The following is a 17844-nucleotide window of genomic DNA, read 5'->3' as shown; positions in this document are numbered from 1 at the left end:
TGAACCTGATCATTGTGATAATCCTGTACAATAGCCCTGTTGAAATAATTTACTATGAAGTAATTAACTCCACGTATGCGCATGCATAACATATGTCAATATATTTTATACATTACCATGTTGCATATACTACATGGTTTTAGACATTATATTTTCAGCTAAAAATGACTGAACTCCCATTTAGACCAAGATGTTAATACCTACTAGACTTAGAGTATTTAATTGGTATATCCAATAAAGTTCTCTATCTTTCCTAAAGATAGTGCTACTAGACAGCTCTGAATCAGATTTAATAATTTCTATTATCAGATATTTAACACAATCTATGTTGTGGTCAGATCAATTAAATGCTTGGACACCAGGCAATCTTTATGATTATAGATATCCCTCAAGTGCTCCTTTATTCTCACCTGGAATTTCCTTTTTGTTTCACCTACATATTGTTTACCACATTTTGTGCAGGTGAGTAAATAGATCACATTACATGTGGTACAGTGTCCTCAAAGTTTAGATTTATATTTCATTATCTGAGGTTAGTAAATGAACTTTTAAAGATTTTAAATTTATCAATTCTATTGCAGAAACTGCAATTAATGGTCTTGCAATCTAATACTTTATTTGCTTTAGTTTTTCCAGTAAAATTAATTGGTTGCTGAGTTTATAACCAATCCTCTCTGCAAAAAATCAGCTATCATGGAAAATCTGAGGGGAGACTCAGTTTGATAACAGGCTAGAGAAAAGGAAATAATTACCTTTATCACATGTGAAGATACCTGGTACCACATTGCAACAAACTCAATTTATTTTAATCAGTTTTAGTAATTCTGAATGATCAGCTGGCTTGCTTTTTTAAACGCCTATGTTAGAATCCTAGTTGGATAGCCTCTTCTTTATAAAAATAAATTAAATTGGAGGCATGTTTTTCGAAGTCCACTTGTTTAGTTCAGGTTCATCTAACTCTTAATAACTGACTAAATGGACCTGATTTTGTATAGTGGTATGGATAGTAGGAATCATAATGTAAATTACAATGTTTATCTGTAGGTTTACAGTATAAATCAAATACTATCATGTTATTTTCATGAATAACTGTAGTATAAAGAAATGTGATTTTGTCCTTCGAATATTCCATTGTAAACTTAATAATTTTATGGAAACTATTACAATATGAGTGGAATTTATTTAATGTCAGAGTCAATCCATATCATAAATATGTCATCAATAAACCTTAGATGTACAGTTTAAAAAGTGTTGATTTCAGCATTTTCAGTTCAAGCTCACCCATAAAAATATTGACGTATGATGGGGTCACTTTTCTTCCCATTGCAGTTCCACCATTTTGTAGATAATGGGTGTCTTCAAAAGTAAAGAGGCTGCAATGCAATACCAATTTTAATAAAACCAAGATGCTATGATTAGAGAGACAATAATTTTGTTTATTTAAAGCTAGGGTTCTAGCTAAAGAGGTTAAACCTTCATGATTTGGTATATTGATGTAGGGAGAGGTGACATCCATTGTGACCAAGAAGAATCATCCAGTAAATTGTGAATTGCTTGAACTTCATTGATAAAGTCTGTCATGTCCTTGATATAGGAAGGTATCAGTTTTACAAATGGTTTTAAGTGTTCACCAATGAGGCTACTAATTTTTTCTGTTAGTGAGTTGTTTCTACTGATAATTGGTCTTCCAGGGATTTTTCCAGGAATAAGGTATTTATGTGTTTTTGAAGGAGATAAAACCTCGGAGTACAGATTTTGTCACTGATGAGGTTAAGAAAAAAATTCCTTGTCATCTAATTCATCTTTGTTGTGAACTTGTATGACAAGGTTTTTCACCATGCTGTGGTGTATTTCTGTCACATCCTTCTTCAATTTGGTATAACAATTCTCATCATTAAGTTGTCTTAGAGCCTCTTTGGCGTAATCATCTGTATTCATGATTACGATGGTAGAGCCTTTATCAGCTTTCTTGATCACAATATCTTTGTCACTGGTAAGTTCAGATAAAGCCTGCCCGGCTGTACTTTTTCCATCGTATACTCTGGAAAAACATGGAAAACCCTGGAAAACGATGGAAAAATGTAATATTCTGCAGAATTTAGCATGGAAACCCTGGACATTGTGCATGGAAAATGCTGGACATGCCTGGAAAATGCTGGACATTTTGGACTTCGAAATTTTTCAGCATGGAAAACCCTGAAAAATGATGGACATTTTGGACTCTGAATTTCTTTCAGCATGGAAAACCCTGGAAAAGCATGGACAGTTTAGACTTAGAATTTTTTGGATAAATTTCAGCATGGAAAACCCTGGAAAAGAACTTAGTCAATTTTCAAGTTTGGTACAAAGAATTATTTTGAATTACCTAAAGAAAGAACAATCATGACTAAACTGCGCTGTAACACAGATTTTTGAACTTGAAACTAAACTATTATTTCAAACCTATGATAAATATATACTGAGAAATAGAGGACACAAGTCAAATAAACAAACTAAACCATACACACACACACACTTGACCCCTGCTTTAAAAAAAACAAACAACAAGTGTTGAAGTAGTACATCATTTATTGTATGTACCACATATGTAATTAAATGTTCATTATCAAAAGAACATCATTATACAAAAATGTTGGTGTAATACAAACTATACATGTATGAAAAGATATCCTGAAAAATTAGTTAAATCTTGACCAGAAAATATCTGGTGCATATAAAATCATAAATATGTCCAAATCTGTTCACCACTTGAGCTTGACACTACAGTGTATAAGTATGAAATTCTGCTGTACAATGGTGAGAACCATTTTAGTCCTTTTCATGATGATTGGGGAGAACAGTACCATAAATGGCATTTCCAATTTCAACAACAATAATAGGTTCTCGAAGACACTTGATCCTATTTTTGATGATGAAAGGAAGTCTTCTTTCTTGTCAGAGCCAACTTCATTCCAAAGAGATGTTTGCTCATAATTATTAGTTATGTACACCTGTACAGCCCCCAGTTTCACACATTTCTTCTTTATCGGAGTACAATTTTTTGCAGATCTCACAATAAAAATTGTATTTGAGATACTCCTTACTGAATTCACATTTTTTCTTCAAATCTTTGACAATTGTCAATCCTGTGTTTGCTGAAGGAAGATGCAACTGAATTAAGTCCAAAAAGTCACATATTTAGCATCTGACAAATTATGTCTTGTTGGCAAAGCCCCAAGGACAATAACATGTTCAGACTTTGTGACTTCACTACAATATATATCTTGTTATGGGGCTATGACATAAAGTGGGGGATCTGTGACATGGGATGGGTAAGACTGAGTTGCTTCACCTGATGATACTGTTCATCGTCTGAACTTGATTAAAACTCTATACTTTCTTCTGAGTCAGATGAAAAACTCATGTCACTGTCACCATATCTAGTTGGTTCATCTATTGATATTCTCATTATATTTGAAGATTAGTATTACGTACAGTCACCAATTTCATAATATCCAAGACCAACAGAACTGGATTCACCTAGATCAACAACACTGTAATGAGAAATACAAATTTTAGTGAACATGTATAATTCATATTAAAATCTTAACATTCAAACATTATTGTTTTGTTGTGGGAATTGAGTATGTACAGTTAATATTACACTGTTACAGTAGTTTAGTTCGACAAATCCAATGTTAATGCATGCATCATTTAAACATGGGTAATGCAAACATGATACACAATGAATGCATGTAAATGACAAGTAATTGATACACAATAATATACTCAATCATACAAAGTACATGTGATACAACATACACTTCATAAATGTATGTGATGTTTTCAGGAAAGCAACTCAAGTTTCATAACGTTTTAGGGCATTATAAGAAAAATGAAAGTAAAAATTATATTTAACATTTTAAATAATTAAAAACTGAAGTATGACAATGCATAACAATAAATTATTATATCTTGTTCTGCAAGAATCAATACTGATCAGATATTTCCTGGAATTTCTGTAATTGGCTGATTTGGTTAAATATGGTGTACATTGTGCATATATTGTGTATGGTGTGTTGGATAACCCATACAGAGTGAATGTTCTGTTCAAACACGTACATTGAATATTCTGTCTGTAAATACTGAATGATTTCACCATATACTCAGAATTTGTTGAACTCTGAAAATTCCACTTAGTGTTGTATAGTGAAATTTGTTTATTCCTTAAATTATTGATATGGTAATGAAACTGTGTTTAAGATATGAGCCATGTTAAGCTGTGAATGTACTAGGTAAGAACAAATGTATAAAGAATAATGCTTATCTTCACACAAATAAACATTGTTGTGGGAGACAGCTGCAGACATTATTTAAAATGTAAAAAAAGCTCTCTATTACTCCTGGAATTACCATTGTTTTCTCTTCCTCCAGTACATGGTGCTTTTAGGAATGGACTTTGTGGAATTAACTTCAAATTGCTTTTATATTTTGTCCTGAACACCAGTACCTGTAATACACAAACAGCATTAAAATGTTTACAGACTGTACAGTCAGGCTGATTAAAACATTAATATATCGTTCAAAAATCATCTTCATGGTAAAACTTGTGTACATTTTAATCTTGCTAAGATTAATGTGAAATTTTTCAAAATTTCTTTTTCCAGGACTTAAGTTACTTAAGTTATGATTTTACTTATATATGTAGCAGTCTGAAAATTTAGCAGTAACCTAAAGACCTTTTTGGACTAGATCTACAAATACTCAAGAAATGCACAACTTTATCATAATACCAGAGCAGTCCCTGTTTGGGCTTACATGTATCACTGGAGTTAACATTTCCAAGACTGACAATTACAAGGTTATGGCTGTTAAAATAAAATTCCACAAATTAGGTTGCTTTGAAAGTTATACATACAGATATATTGAAAAACAAAAATACCTACTCTAATTTTAAAACTGATGCAAAAGGAAACTTGTTTTTGACCTTGTATATCTTTTCACATTTATTGAAATACTTGCTTACAATTTAATTATCAGTCATACATATATAGTGTTGGGTGGTTAATCATATAGTTAGTTTATACTTGGGCAAACAAGATAAAGTTGAGACTCCATTTATTTCATACTCACCTATAATATTTGGGTGTCCAATTTGTGTTGTCTTTCCATTTGTGTTCCACACCTCGACACGATATTGCCTCTTGGTCGTAAACTTTGTCTTCTAAAACCACTTTACTGTAAACCAATCATTCCCCAACATATCCAAATCACGGCGTTGGTATCCGATGTATAGATATTAACTATTTAGATAAATCATAAATCAAAAGAGAACAAAATGTCTGATTTTTCTGTCAAGTATTCGCCTTCACGTATCGGAGTCACGTTTTTGTCACGCAGAAATAGCCGAGGTTGTTCCGTATGATGATGGCTGATGAAGCTGACTATGATGGGATATAAAATTATGAACTTATTGTTTTTAACCAATTACTACATTGAAAAAGCTGGCATATTTCGATTTCATGCGTTAGAACCAAATTTTCTGTAAAAAGAAAAAAAAACAAAAAAAAAAACGGTTCTGTAAAGTTTGGTTCCAAATTTGGCACTGTAAAACGCTTTGGATAACCAGTCTAGAATTTGGGCGCAATTTTCGATTGGAGTGTCATTGAAATTGTAAAATATAAAATATCCCAGGATTTTAAGATGACCACTGAACCAGAAATATCACTGGTTATGTGGGTGAATGATCGTCCCATTCAGGGAGGCATAATTTGTATGGCTGATGTACACTCGCCACGAAAAGAAATGAAGGAATATCGCACGGGAGAGAAAGTGATGGCGGTTTGTCATGGATTCAAGGGATACCATGAGTGTATTATTGCGAAAATAGCAGGTAAGTCATTACTCAGTCCAGTTGTAGCAAAATTATTTGCATGGCCGCCAAGTACCTTAGCTGCGAAAGACTTCGCGTGACGTAAATTTACAGAAAGCTATTACGAAATATATCCTATGGAACAATTTCTTTTTTTTTATGCTGTTTGAAGACTGATAAATTAAACATCAAACTTGTAAGGATATTGAAAGGTATGTGTTATGTTTTAAGCTTTGTTTACATAATTGGCAACATTTTTTACTTATCCTAATGCACAATGACCAGTCATCTCATGTCTGTCTTTCAAAAAAGTTGGTACGTGCCAGCCTTGCGAATATACATTTCCAAATTGTAAATTTCACTTTAAATTTTATTCACTCTTGATATTATTAATGATCTGACTGGTATTTGTATTTTTTACATTTTCGTTATTATTTTCCAGACAGTGTGCTATTTGTAGCAATAAGTTATATTTGTTTTAATTAATTTTAGACTGTGACTTGGAAATATACCGGTAGATCTCTTTTCTAATTAATCTTCAATTCAGATTATGGCTTGTTTCTGTCTATCCAATTTATATTCAGCCATTTCAGTAATATTTAATAGTAACTTACTGTATAATTAATAAGAATGTACAGTTGTAAACTGTTGGAAATGATTATCAATTTTCCTCACCAAAAATACTTGTTTAGTTTGTGTCCTTTAATTTCAGAAAAAAAAGTGGCAAGGCACAGTTATGTAAACAAGTTGATGGCGACAGCTTCATTGAAATTCTTCGATCTTTTAATTTTGAATTAAGCAAGCGAGAGGTAATACCACATTTGTTTCAAATTCAAATGTCTAGAACATTAGCTGTAACCTGGAGTTGTGTATGTAGATAAGTAAATATATCAGAAACTTAGTGCATATGAATCATCATGGTGAAAATTTGGATAAAATTTTTTTTCACACCCAGCATGAGGCAGAAATATGTCAAATTTTGGATTTTAACAAAGCTGCTAAATAAATATTCAGAATGCTGTACAGCTCTGGTGAATATATTGGCAAGACACTAACTGGGGCAAGAGCCAATAATAAGCACACACAAGGCCACCTCTCCAAGACCAGTCCAGAATTAAAATAATTTATGGTATATTTTAAATTATTAACCATGCGTTTTAAACTTTGTTAACCTATGACAAAATATATGCCAAATTGTAAAAAAATTTTTTTATGAACTAAGGCTGGAAAATTATTATGAAATTTAAACGTATACACAACTACTGCTTGAAACATTATAGTGTAGACATGCAATATTCAAATGGACAATGTAAATCTACTTTCAGTTTAAATGGTATAATCACAACTGCATGTATACGGTAGCCAGTTTGTGTGTGCGTGATTCAGATGTTTAGTAACGTAGCTTTAACAAATGTTTAGTCACATCGCTACGATATCTGCAGTGTGGCAATTTATAGTGATGTCTAGCACTGGGATATCATGCCACAGACATGTAGCATAATGTCTCCCACCCATTCACATTATCTTGACACCAGGTTGACCAGTCCTAACACTAACCTCTTAACCGTTTACCTTATAGAGCATAATTACAAAGTGCAGCATGCTATAAATAGAGCACCTGTTACCTATTCGACTCCATACGCATAGGCCTGCCTGTTAACTGTTAAGCAATGTAGTGTATTTTATGTTAAACAGCAATTATAACCATTTTACATTTTTGGTACACACCTATTATGTGTGGAAAAATTTAAGATTAAAAGTCTGATTGTTATAGCTGCGTAATTATTTTTCACTGAAGAATTTTTTACGTGCTTTAAAATCTTGAGAGGACTCATTCACCGTCATGTCAGTGAGGCCACGTGACCAATCGTAGCTGCCATTTCTCATACTTGAAATTTACAATTTGTCGTCTGCATCTACATCACTAAGTCATCTGAATTTGATAATTTATGAAAACTAATTGCTGCCTGCATCAATATCAGAGCCTTTACCTAAGTTATTGAATCTTTCGTAGTTCTGATTCTAATCATGAAAACTTCGTAAGTACTGAATGAAATCCGCGACCTCCATTTTGGAGAGTGGAGATTATGATCCAGTTACTTTAAATAGCAGATATCGACCAGGGCATAAACAGTGACCACGTGATCTGATGTAATTGTCATTCACAGAAATGAATGTAGTATCTAAATGGGGGTTTTCCCCGAAGGTGGCGCTATGAAAACCAGCTTAAAATGGCTGATGTTTACAGCAGGTGTCAAAAGGCGCTTCCACATGAATGGATTAGAGGCGACAAAAGACGCTTGCATGAGGTAAAGGGTTAATGCTGAGCACCAGGCAAGGCAGCTAATAGTACCATTTTTTTTAATAAGTCTTTGGTATGACTCGGTTAAGGGTTCAAATCTGTGACCTCTCACACCCGTAGCAGGTGCTCTAACCACTTAGACTTAGGCCACAGGAGCAGTTAGGTAGCCAGTTTAATTTGTGATGGAAACCACAGGTTTTTAAGCCTATCAAGTTAGTCATCAAGCCAAGTGCCTTATTACAATTACCAACCTCAGGGATTGTAAAAGTACTGTAATTGCATGAAATGTTTCAGGCATAACTCTCATTCTCTCACTCCCCTCTCTCTCTCTCTCTCTCTCTCTCTCTCTCTCTCTATATATATATATATATATATATATATATATATATATATATATATATATATATATATATATATGGGATTGAAATAAATTTGAAATCTTGCTTTATTCTATTCATTAATATACAATGATTTGTATTTCAGAAATCATGAAGGAGAAGTATAACATTGGGGAGGTGATGGTGAGACAGAAGCTTTGCGATTTGGTTAAACCATCAAGAGTACCATCACTTCCACAGACTCCAGTGGTGACAACAGAAAAATAAGAAATGTGGTGAATGAACTATGAAACAACACGTGTAAAAAAAAATATTTTAAATTTTTTTAATTAAAATTGAGATAGAAATTAACGTGAATTTCTGTTATTTTGTTGTTAAGATTGCTTCAGAATAAATTCAAACTATAACTAGAGTAAGAGAACATATTTTTAGAAACTTGGATGATGTTAAGGAGCCAGTAATCTGGATTTTATGACACACCAGTAGAAGTGTAGCGATATTTATGACAACTTAAGCCATGTTGTCTACTGAATACTAGTGCACAACCTATTAAGCTACCAGTGACAAGTATAGTTTTTAATTTTTGTTTCCTTGTTTAAAAGTTACTAAACATCACAGTCAATACAAGGAGTTGGTTGGGGTAATTTGGATCATGTTCTTCTTGAAATTATCATCAAATAAAAGTTGCATCACTGTTAAAAATCTCGTTTTCATAAAATATTTCAACAATTTTCAGCTAAATTTTAGTGTTGTCCAGGGTTTTCCAGCCTACCCTGGATAAAGACTGGAATATTAGTCCAAATGCTCCAACATTTTCCATGCTAGAATTGTCCAGGGTTTTCCAGCCTACCCTGGACATAGCCTGGAATATAGTCCAAATACTCCAGTGTTTTCCATGCTAGAATTTTCCAGCGTTTTCCATGCAAGAATTGTCCAGGGTTTTCCAGCCTACCCTGGACAGAGGCTGGAATATTAGTCCAAATACTCCAGCGTTTTCCATGCTAGAATTTTCCAGCGTTTTCCATGCAAGAATTGTTCAGGGTTTTCCAGCCTACCCTGGACAGAGGCTGGAATATTAGTCCAAATACTCCAGCGTTTTCCATGCTAGAATTTTCCAGTGTTTTCCTTTGTTTTTCATGGAATATGATGGACATTCTACAGCCGGAAGGTTCTTATTTTTGGTGATATTCAGGCAACATCTCTTTCTTTGTTTAAAGTAAACTAATGATAATTTTACCAATTTGCAGAACACCTCAATATACTCATTTTCGTTAGGTGGAAACTTCTTTGTCTGAATTTATTAATTCATATTTGGATGAATTAGTCTCATCATCCCTCTTTAGAGTATGATGAAAAAAGTCCTTGTGAATTAGACCAAGGTTAATTTCCCTAACAGCAGAACTAAAAGATAATCCTTTATTTAGGGCAGTGATATGTGACATGGCGAGAGGGAAGTTAGAAAGATTTATGACCAAATCCGAGTCATAAAGATGAGTATCTTTACTGTTTGAATTATTGTTAAAGTTTGCTAAACTTGCAAAGAGTATTAAGGTTTTTAGAATACCCGTTTGGAAATTATTCCTTCTTCCATGACCTCTGTTGTTCCTTGTTTGTTTTCTGGGCTTGGATTGTTCATTACTTTTTGCCCACTGTCTTGCACTCTCGTTCTCTTTTAAAAGTTTATTATATTTCTCATGGTAGAAAGTCAATAAATGTTTGTATATGTTTAAAAGCTGCTTCTGTACTATTCGATTATGTTCAGAGGGCAAATCTAAGTTTATTCCTGAAAATCTGGAAGGCTGCGCATCACACCCATCAGTCTTGTTAACACATTAACCCCTAGTGACGACTTAATGGAGCAGGAGGTAGCAGCCAACTGCCAAGCTCTGTAGCGTCATGGTCATGCATGATACACTAAAGTGGGTGGTATTATGTAAAGGTAGACAGATTTAGCTGTACAATGATACCAAATAATCTGGAATATCTAGTTGCACTACAAAATACAGATAAAAAAAAAACCTCAATTTTTGGACCTGACTTATTTCTACCCAAAATTCACCCGTGGTTGGAATCCGATTTTGTGTCCGGATTTTAGACTTTTTGGTCTCAAATCTAAGGCAAACCAGTATGAACTGCAAACAGACAGATGAGCTTTTGCAAAAAGTAGGATAAGATGGTCATTTGGAATAAAGAGTGGTCTCCATACAAAAATAATGGCTCTATTTAGCAAAAAAAAAAAAAAAAAAGAAAAAAAAAAAAGAAAAAAAGAAACTCCAACATTTACCCTTCTGCTCATGCACAAGTCAAATAGCCAATGAAAAACGATGTTTCTAACACAACTAGGCAGTATATTATTGAAAGATGACCGGGGATTTGGTGCTTTTGAGTCTATTCAGAAATAGCTTTCAAAATGTGTCTCCTACTCAATTTTCAGGCGAAAATGAAAAAAGCTCCAGGGGTTAATGTGTTAAGAGTATGGGTGAAAGTCAGGCTGGTTAGTTTCTTTGAGGCTTCACAGAGGATGGTGTTCCAAGCACTGACAAAATCTGGAGAATTAGTAAATCTTGGGTATGGATTAATTTCTAATCCTCAGTCTTGGAGGTAGTCAGATACCTTTTTTAATTTCACATATTTGAAAAGAAGTTTTCTAACTTCTTTATAAAGCAGAATCGATTGGGATGGTAGTAGCAAACACTTTGCTTTGGGGCGTCTTCTAACTGGTTCTTCTAGTTTACTCTTTTTATATTTTCAGCTGTTTGTGTTTTGGATACAGCCATCATTCTGACTGTGAGCAGTGACAATGTGTTTGTCAGAGTCAATCATATCTGTTTGAGTTGCCTGTGTTGGACAGTGTGGCGGCTGTACAGCTGTTGATGCTGTCCATCTTTGTTGCTGTGATGTGTCTGTACTCTGATGTGATGTAGCTGTTGTGAAAACCAGTGACTGTCCAAGTTGGCTGTGTGTGTTGGGCCACTGCAGAGCTGTTGGTGTTGTCTGTGTTGTCAGCTGTGGAACTATGTGTTGGAGGGGTAGTTTTAGCCATGGTACTGGTTTGGATGTTGAGTAGTGATTGTGTGTGACTTGGTATGTACCTAGTGTGCTGCTGTCAGTGGTGACAATGGCTCAGAGGGAGACAGTGGTTATCTCATGTTCAGGGACCAAAGATCCGGGACCAATGGGCCTGCAGGGAACAAAGGGGTCCATGGGATCATTAGGCAGACTGGGAGGGGCAGGCCATTTGTGGTGGCTCCTTGACCATTCGACAGCAGTGGGACTGAAGATACCATGTGCATATCACCTGGACAACTTGGTTATCTCTCTCCTTTGGGTTACATACCATTACCACTACTCAAGCAGAAAAACAACCATCATTGCTATTAGACCAGAAGTATAATCATTATAGCTATCTCAGCTAACATCATTATCACTATCTGAGCAAAAATCTTTGTTATTTGTGCTAACATCATTATCGCTATTTGAACAGAAGTTGTTGCTATTTGTGTGAACATCATTATTATTATTTATTTGGGCATCATTATCATTATTTATTTGCAAAATCATTTAACACTATTTGAGTGAGAATTTGCTAATTTCTGCAAAATTATTTACCACTGTTTGAGTGGTATCACTGTATTTGAGTCATGAACCTTTGGATTTTTTTGCATTTAATTTTTGTTCAATATCAGTTCATTTTTCATTTAAATTACACTTTGTTCCATTCAGGAACTGTATTATTTTGTATCAGTTATTTAACTCAGTGTGCATCATTATAATGTTAGATATCCAATATTTGGATTTGTTGCTGAGTGTGGTACAGGGTTTTTCTATCTTTAAATCATCTATAAATAAACATCGTATTTTTGTTAACATTCTGAGTGTCTTCGTTGTGATCTGACCAAAACCCAGTTCATCCAGTTACATACGTACCAGAGGGAAAAGATACTGTTGTAAACTGGTACAATGGTAATACTACACACCTCTAGTTTATATATTCCAAGTCTTGCTCATCAAACAAAAGAAGTTTAATTGCATACTTGAAGCGGTAACTGCTGATATGCTCTAGTGACCCTGGTAAAATATGTTTCTTCATGAATACTTACCCAATCATTATACCTTATAGATAACTACCTCAAAAATCCAGAACTCCTAGATAAAACTTCTTAGCTAAAGGAGCTAAAAGTTATCTGCCCACCCAGGTGGCTGTTGGGGAGAGTGATCTCCCCATGATATAGGGATTGGTGGCAAAATCCATGAATATCTCAGTTACTACTGGAACATTTGGCACAGTTTCTATATGGATGTAACTGCAGGAAGGCTGGGAGGGTGTATGTGTATTATGATTATTAAGTATTCACAAAGAAATACATTTTACAAGAAAAAATGAGTTTCTTTGTTAAATATGTTAACCAATCATAATAATAAGAGAATAGTTAACAGGTGGCGGAAGGTATATCCCCTTACACTGAAGAAGAGATCTCTGGTCTCTTAAGGTATGTGTGACAGCTTTTAGGTAACCTGACTGGAGAATTCTAAATCTGTCAGGGTGTGGCTTTGGAAAGGGAAAATGTTCCCTTCCACAAATCCAGCAGAAGTTGTGCTGCGTCTTATGCATCAAACAACCTGGGAATGTGGACTGTTGCACAACAACTATAAACCCCACCAGACTGAGCTGTGTCGTTTAGGATAAAAGATCTCTGAGGTAAACAATGGAGAATGTAGACTCAGATCTCCATCTCATGGCATGGATAATATCAGTTAGAGAACAGTTCCAGTTAAAGTCGATGCTTGTTGCAAGTGCTCTAACCTTATGAGCCAAAATGTGTAACAAATTCATCTGAGTTGGAGTTATTTCTCAATATGCATAGTGATTAACCCATTCGATCCAGGACAAAAGGGTCTGTCTTTTTATATCATCTCTCCCTGTTTGATAGGTAAAAATAGGTGTGATCTCCCTCAACACAAAAACTGTCATTTTAAAGTACCACTTCAAGGCTCATGCTGGATCCTGTATGTGACCTTGAGCGGAAGTGTCCAGAGTACACAATGATTTGAGTACAAAGGTCTGGCTGCCCATGGACAGAAACCTGTCCTTGGAAATAAAAGAGGGAACTGTCATCTGTGAAACTGACCTGTCTTGTCAGAACTGCATGTAATTTGGGTCCCTTGAAATGGCATGTTGTTGTTGTGGAATTGTACAAACATTAAGAGTTTCTAAAGGTCCCAGGGGTGGGTTCGAGTCTCGGGCTCGGCCAATGTGGATATGTGAGAAAGCATGCCGGTAGCTTCTCATGGGTCGGTGGTTCTATCCGGGGTTTTCCTGGGTGCTTCCTCCACCATTAATACTGGCCGCCAGGTATAGTCTATCTTGCGCTGAAAAATGGCGTTAAACTCTATAACAACAACAACAACAACAACAAAGGTCCCAGGAACATGCACATTATCATAATAAAAGTACAGCCCCAACTTATTTGTGAAGTTGCACAGGCCACCCATGCAAGTACCTAAGTACATTTTAAATGTGTGAAGACAACAATGTGTGGCTAAAATTGTCAAGGCTGAACTTTGTCAAGAGAGAAAGAGACACAAGTTGGAAATATAGATGGAATATACTTTCCTTGGGATGTGAAAATTCCAGCTTGTATCAACATTGATTCTGGCTTTTTCAAGGTCTCTCGTGTTGAGAGCACGCTTCTTGGTACGAGTTTCACCACCAATCCCTAAATCAAGGGGAGATCACTCTGCCAGACCACCACCAAGGTTGGCAGACAACTTTGAGACCTTTTAGTTAAAAGGTTTTATTTGGGAGGGCTGGAATTGCGCGGTAGTAGTATTTCTCCCTAAGAAATTATGATTAGATAACGAATTTAAAGAGCAAACATCTGGCCACTGGCCACAGAAGACAGGTGACCAATGATTACATAACATTTATTTGGGACATTTCCCAGGGAAAAACTAGAATGGCCATTGTGGCCAAGTGACTGCTGAACTTGGGTGACCATTAAGACAAGTCTGACAGTATAACACAACTGCAGTACAAAAAGTCCACCTCCAAACAAGAAAAAAAAATTGAAAAATTTTAAAACTAATACAATACCACAAAAATCTATCAATGCCTGATAAGTTGCTGGGCTGACACAATTGAATAAAATGTATAAAAGCCTTCACTCTGGTGTGACACTGATCAGAAAGAATGAAGAGATGAAGTGAGATTGAGAGAAGGCAGTTTTCATGACATAATCCTGAGAAAAAAATTAATAAAGACCTAACATGCAGCATTACCCTAACCTCACAGACTTTGGTTCTCACGAAATAAAGCTCTTTCACAGTGAAATTGTCAAAACAATCAACAATGAGATGCTGGTTGATAAAATATTAGAGATACCTTTGACAGGAAGAAAGGAAACTTTAAAACATATCTTGCCCCTTTTGATTTCACCAAATGGAAACAAAATGCCAAAGGAGTCAGTTTTGATCATCCACAGCATACATACGAATCATGACAGGGGATTTCAATCCGAATAGAGGCAAATCCCTAGGTGCAAATTTCATCATCCTGGACCAAAAATTGGATATACATTATATCTGGACATTCCTTAATAGATGATATGCATGTGTGTCTGTATTAATCCAAATGTATCATTCTATTTTTCTACATGATTTTTAATTTAATGTACCTCTCTCCTGGTAACTGTATTCCTTTGCATACATCCAACAGAGCATCAATTGCAGCACTAACTTTCTGTAAAAGGAAAGACATGGTTATACACATGTAGATTATTATGTGTGTGTGTGTGTGTGTATGTGTGTGTGTGCAACTATCTACCCTGTATGTAAATATGCATATAGTAGACGGCCACAAGAAGAATTTGTTCCATGCAACTAATTGTGTCACCCTCTTTAAATAAAGTTGTTATTATTATTGTTATTATTATAAACTAATGCATTCCATATAAAAGTATTTTGGAGCAAATGTACAGCAACCTTCAAGATTAATTAAACTTTGCTTTATCATATACATTCAACCAACAGTCACTGTGGTGATTTTAATTCTATCATACACAGTAAGTAGTCACAACTTTCTTTAATTTAGTTATATTCTCAGGTAGTTCATCAAGTTTTTTTACCCCCCCACTTTTTATTAATTTCTGGCATTACAAGACCTGGAGAAGAGCAACTGCACACAAAAAAATTAAATAGTTGACAGTGCCACCGTAGAAATACTAGAACTTGTGCACTTGACATCTATAATAATAATAATAATAATAAAGACTTTATATAGAGAAGATAACTAAACTAATAATTAAATTATTTGGATTGACCTTTGTACCCGAATAGCAAGTTAAATCAATCTTCTATAGATATATTGAAACAATCCTGACTACCTGTCAACTTGTATTTTTATAAAGTCAAGCCTTAAAAGCAAGGTAGACTAGTTACTACCGACACATTAAATTTAGGACTCACAATGACTACTATAAAGTTTCTCTGAAATTGTTTCAACGTTTATTTCCTTGTTATATCAGATAAAAACTCCCCCAGAGGGATTTAGCTGACGACACTGTCACTGTGTCGTCATGAACACAGCCATCTGCTATCCACTGGAAATTTAATATTCCGATTGGCATTATCGAATTTCCTATTCAGTTTCATGTAACATTTTGAAATCACAAATTTCCATCCATTTTGTAGTGGTTGTGTCATTTAGTTGATGAAATAATATACCCGACACAATGACACACTGTGTCGCTCAAAACGACACACACTGTCACATTCAACTCAAGCGACACACTATCGACATCCAGTTTCAGACTGTGTCGCTCAAAACGACACACTGTCTCAGCCAACAAACGCGACACACTATTAACATCTGGTTCCAGACTGTGCCTCTAACATATTTACTATTGGACTCTAAAACACAAACCCGGGACTTGTTCCGAACCTTGACTGGGTGCACAAAATCATTACCACTTCGGTACATTATATGAACAAACTTTGAGATAATTAGCTTCTTTTTTGTATAAGATTTGTTTGGGAATTGGGATTATCTGAGTTAGAGATGATGTGAATTAGGACAAATGGAACATTTATGCTGATTTTCACATGCAATTTAACACTGAAATTATTGTTGTCATTTCAACATGCTTTATGAAACATCTGTTCTGAAAATTGGCAAATCATATAATTCTCTATTCTGAGCACTAGATTTTGTGAGATAACACATTCAACTCTGGAAGACATATAATAAACTGTGTTGACTATTTATATTTGTTTTGTTTTGCGCTTTTATGACCTATATAAGAACTTTTGTATTGAACACACATTTCTTGACACTACAATACACTGGAGAGGTCCAGTAACTGAAAAAGGCGTGAGCTGTCCATATATTCCATTTTATTTGACCTTGACCCTTGGCACGTTACAATATTACATCATAGCTTTCCACATAATCATTATGGCAATTGCTCTCTGAATCAACCTCCTATCAAGGTAAACACTGATGAGCTATAAAAACTGTCTATGTATGCAAGCAGGCCATCCTCCAATGACTTGCAGCTTGTAGAACAGAAAGAAATAGGTTCCTTTCTTGTAATGTTACTCAAAATGTGTAAGCTCAAGCTCTTTCCAAAAACAAGCTCTCCAACCAAGTTTGATCAAGTAAAGTTTTGTAAAAACAAGATAAATTATTTGTCATGAAAAATGAAAACAAAGCTGTTAATATCATTAAAGTCATAACAAGAGTACTTGACAATTTCCATAAATTCCTTACTGACAGAAACTACTTAAGTACTGGTAGAGTGCAAAAGTACTGTGGTATGTACCACCAGAAGAAAAAAAAATACCATGGTTAACTGGTTTACCAGTAATATCATGCACCTCTACTGTCTAATCAATAAATTAATGCACTGATAATCTGGTCTCTCAAGACAGGTGGTCTCTCAGAGCAGTGGTCTTTCAATAAAGATTTTAGTGTATATATAGTGCACCATAAACAGTACTGTAAAATATAATTGGTATTTATATCAATACTTTTTAACAGCTGATCTCTTAGTTTAAAAGCAAAAAAAAACAACACTTTGAAACACTTGTTATTCAACTAACTTTCTGACTGGACATTAGATTCCTAAATGTATTCACTGAATGTTTATTTAATAACTCTCGTCAAAATATCTCCATCTAAATTTAGTATAAGACACACATATAAAACTGTACTCATCTTCTACCCATCTGAATTTTTTAAAGACAAATTTTGCAATAAATGATCTTTTTCAGTTTTAGTTTGACTTCCTCTTGTGATCATTAAATCATGTCTAGAATATTAAAACATTGCAAAATGTTTTTCTGAAAATTAAATT

General features: G+C 34.7%; 1 protein-coding gene and 2 long non-coding RNA genes across 3 annotated transcripts in view; 1 reads left to right on the top strand and 2 right to left on the bottom strand.

Annotated features, from left to right (window-relative positions):
* LOC149786033 (E3 ubiquitin-protein ligase rnf213-alpha-like) overlaps positions 1–17844 on the bottom strand; it is a 260766-nt gene that overhangs the window by 170686 nt on the left and 72236 nt on the right. The window contains exon 11 of the mRNA XM_089978105.1: positions 15166–15230. Coding sequence (XP_089834231.1) covers positions 15166–15230 — 65 coding nt within the window. The remainder of the gene's footprint in view (positions 1–15165; positions 15231–17844) is intronic.
* LOC149786035 (uncharacterized) lies at positions 3332–5415 on the bottom strand. The gene is made up of 3 exons (XR_016424857.1): positions 5113–5415; positions 4393–4489; positions 3332–3533 (listed from the first exon to the last, which is right to left on the bottom strand). It is a non-coding gene; the product is annotated as an uncharacterized LOC149786035 (long non-coding RNA).
* Positions 5494–9193, top strand: LOC149786034 (uncharacterized). Its single transcript, XR_016424856.1, has 3 exons — positions 5494–5872; positions 6564–6660; positions 8637–9193. It is a non-coding gene; the product is annotated as an uncharacterized LOC149786034 (long non-coding RNA).

Source organism: Sinohyriopsis cumingii, chromosome 12 (genome assembly GCF_028554795.1).
Source record: "Sinohyriopsis cumingii isolate HCF-2022 chromosome 12, ASM2855479v2, whole genome shotgun sequence".
NCBI lineage: Eukaryota > Metazoa > Mollusca > Bivalvia > Unionida > Unionidae > Sinohyriopsis > Sinohyriopsis cumingii.
The sequence above is the reverse complement of the archived record's forward strand: the minus strand, read 5'-3'. Positions and strand labels throughout refer to the sequence as shown.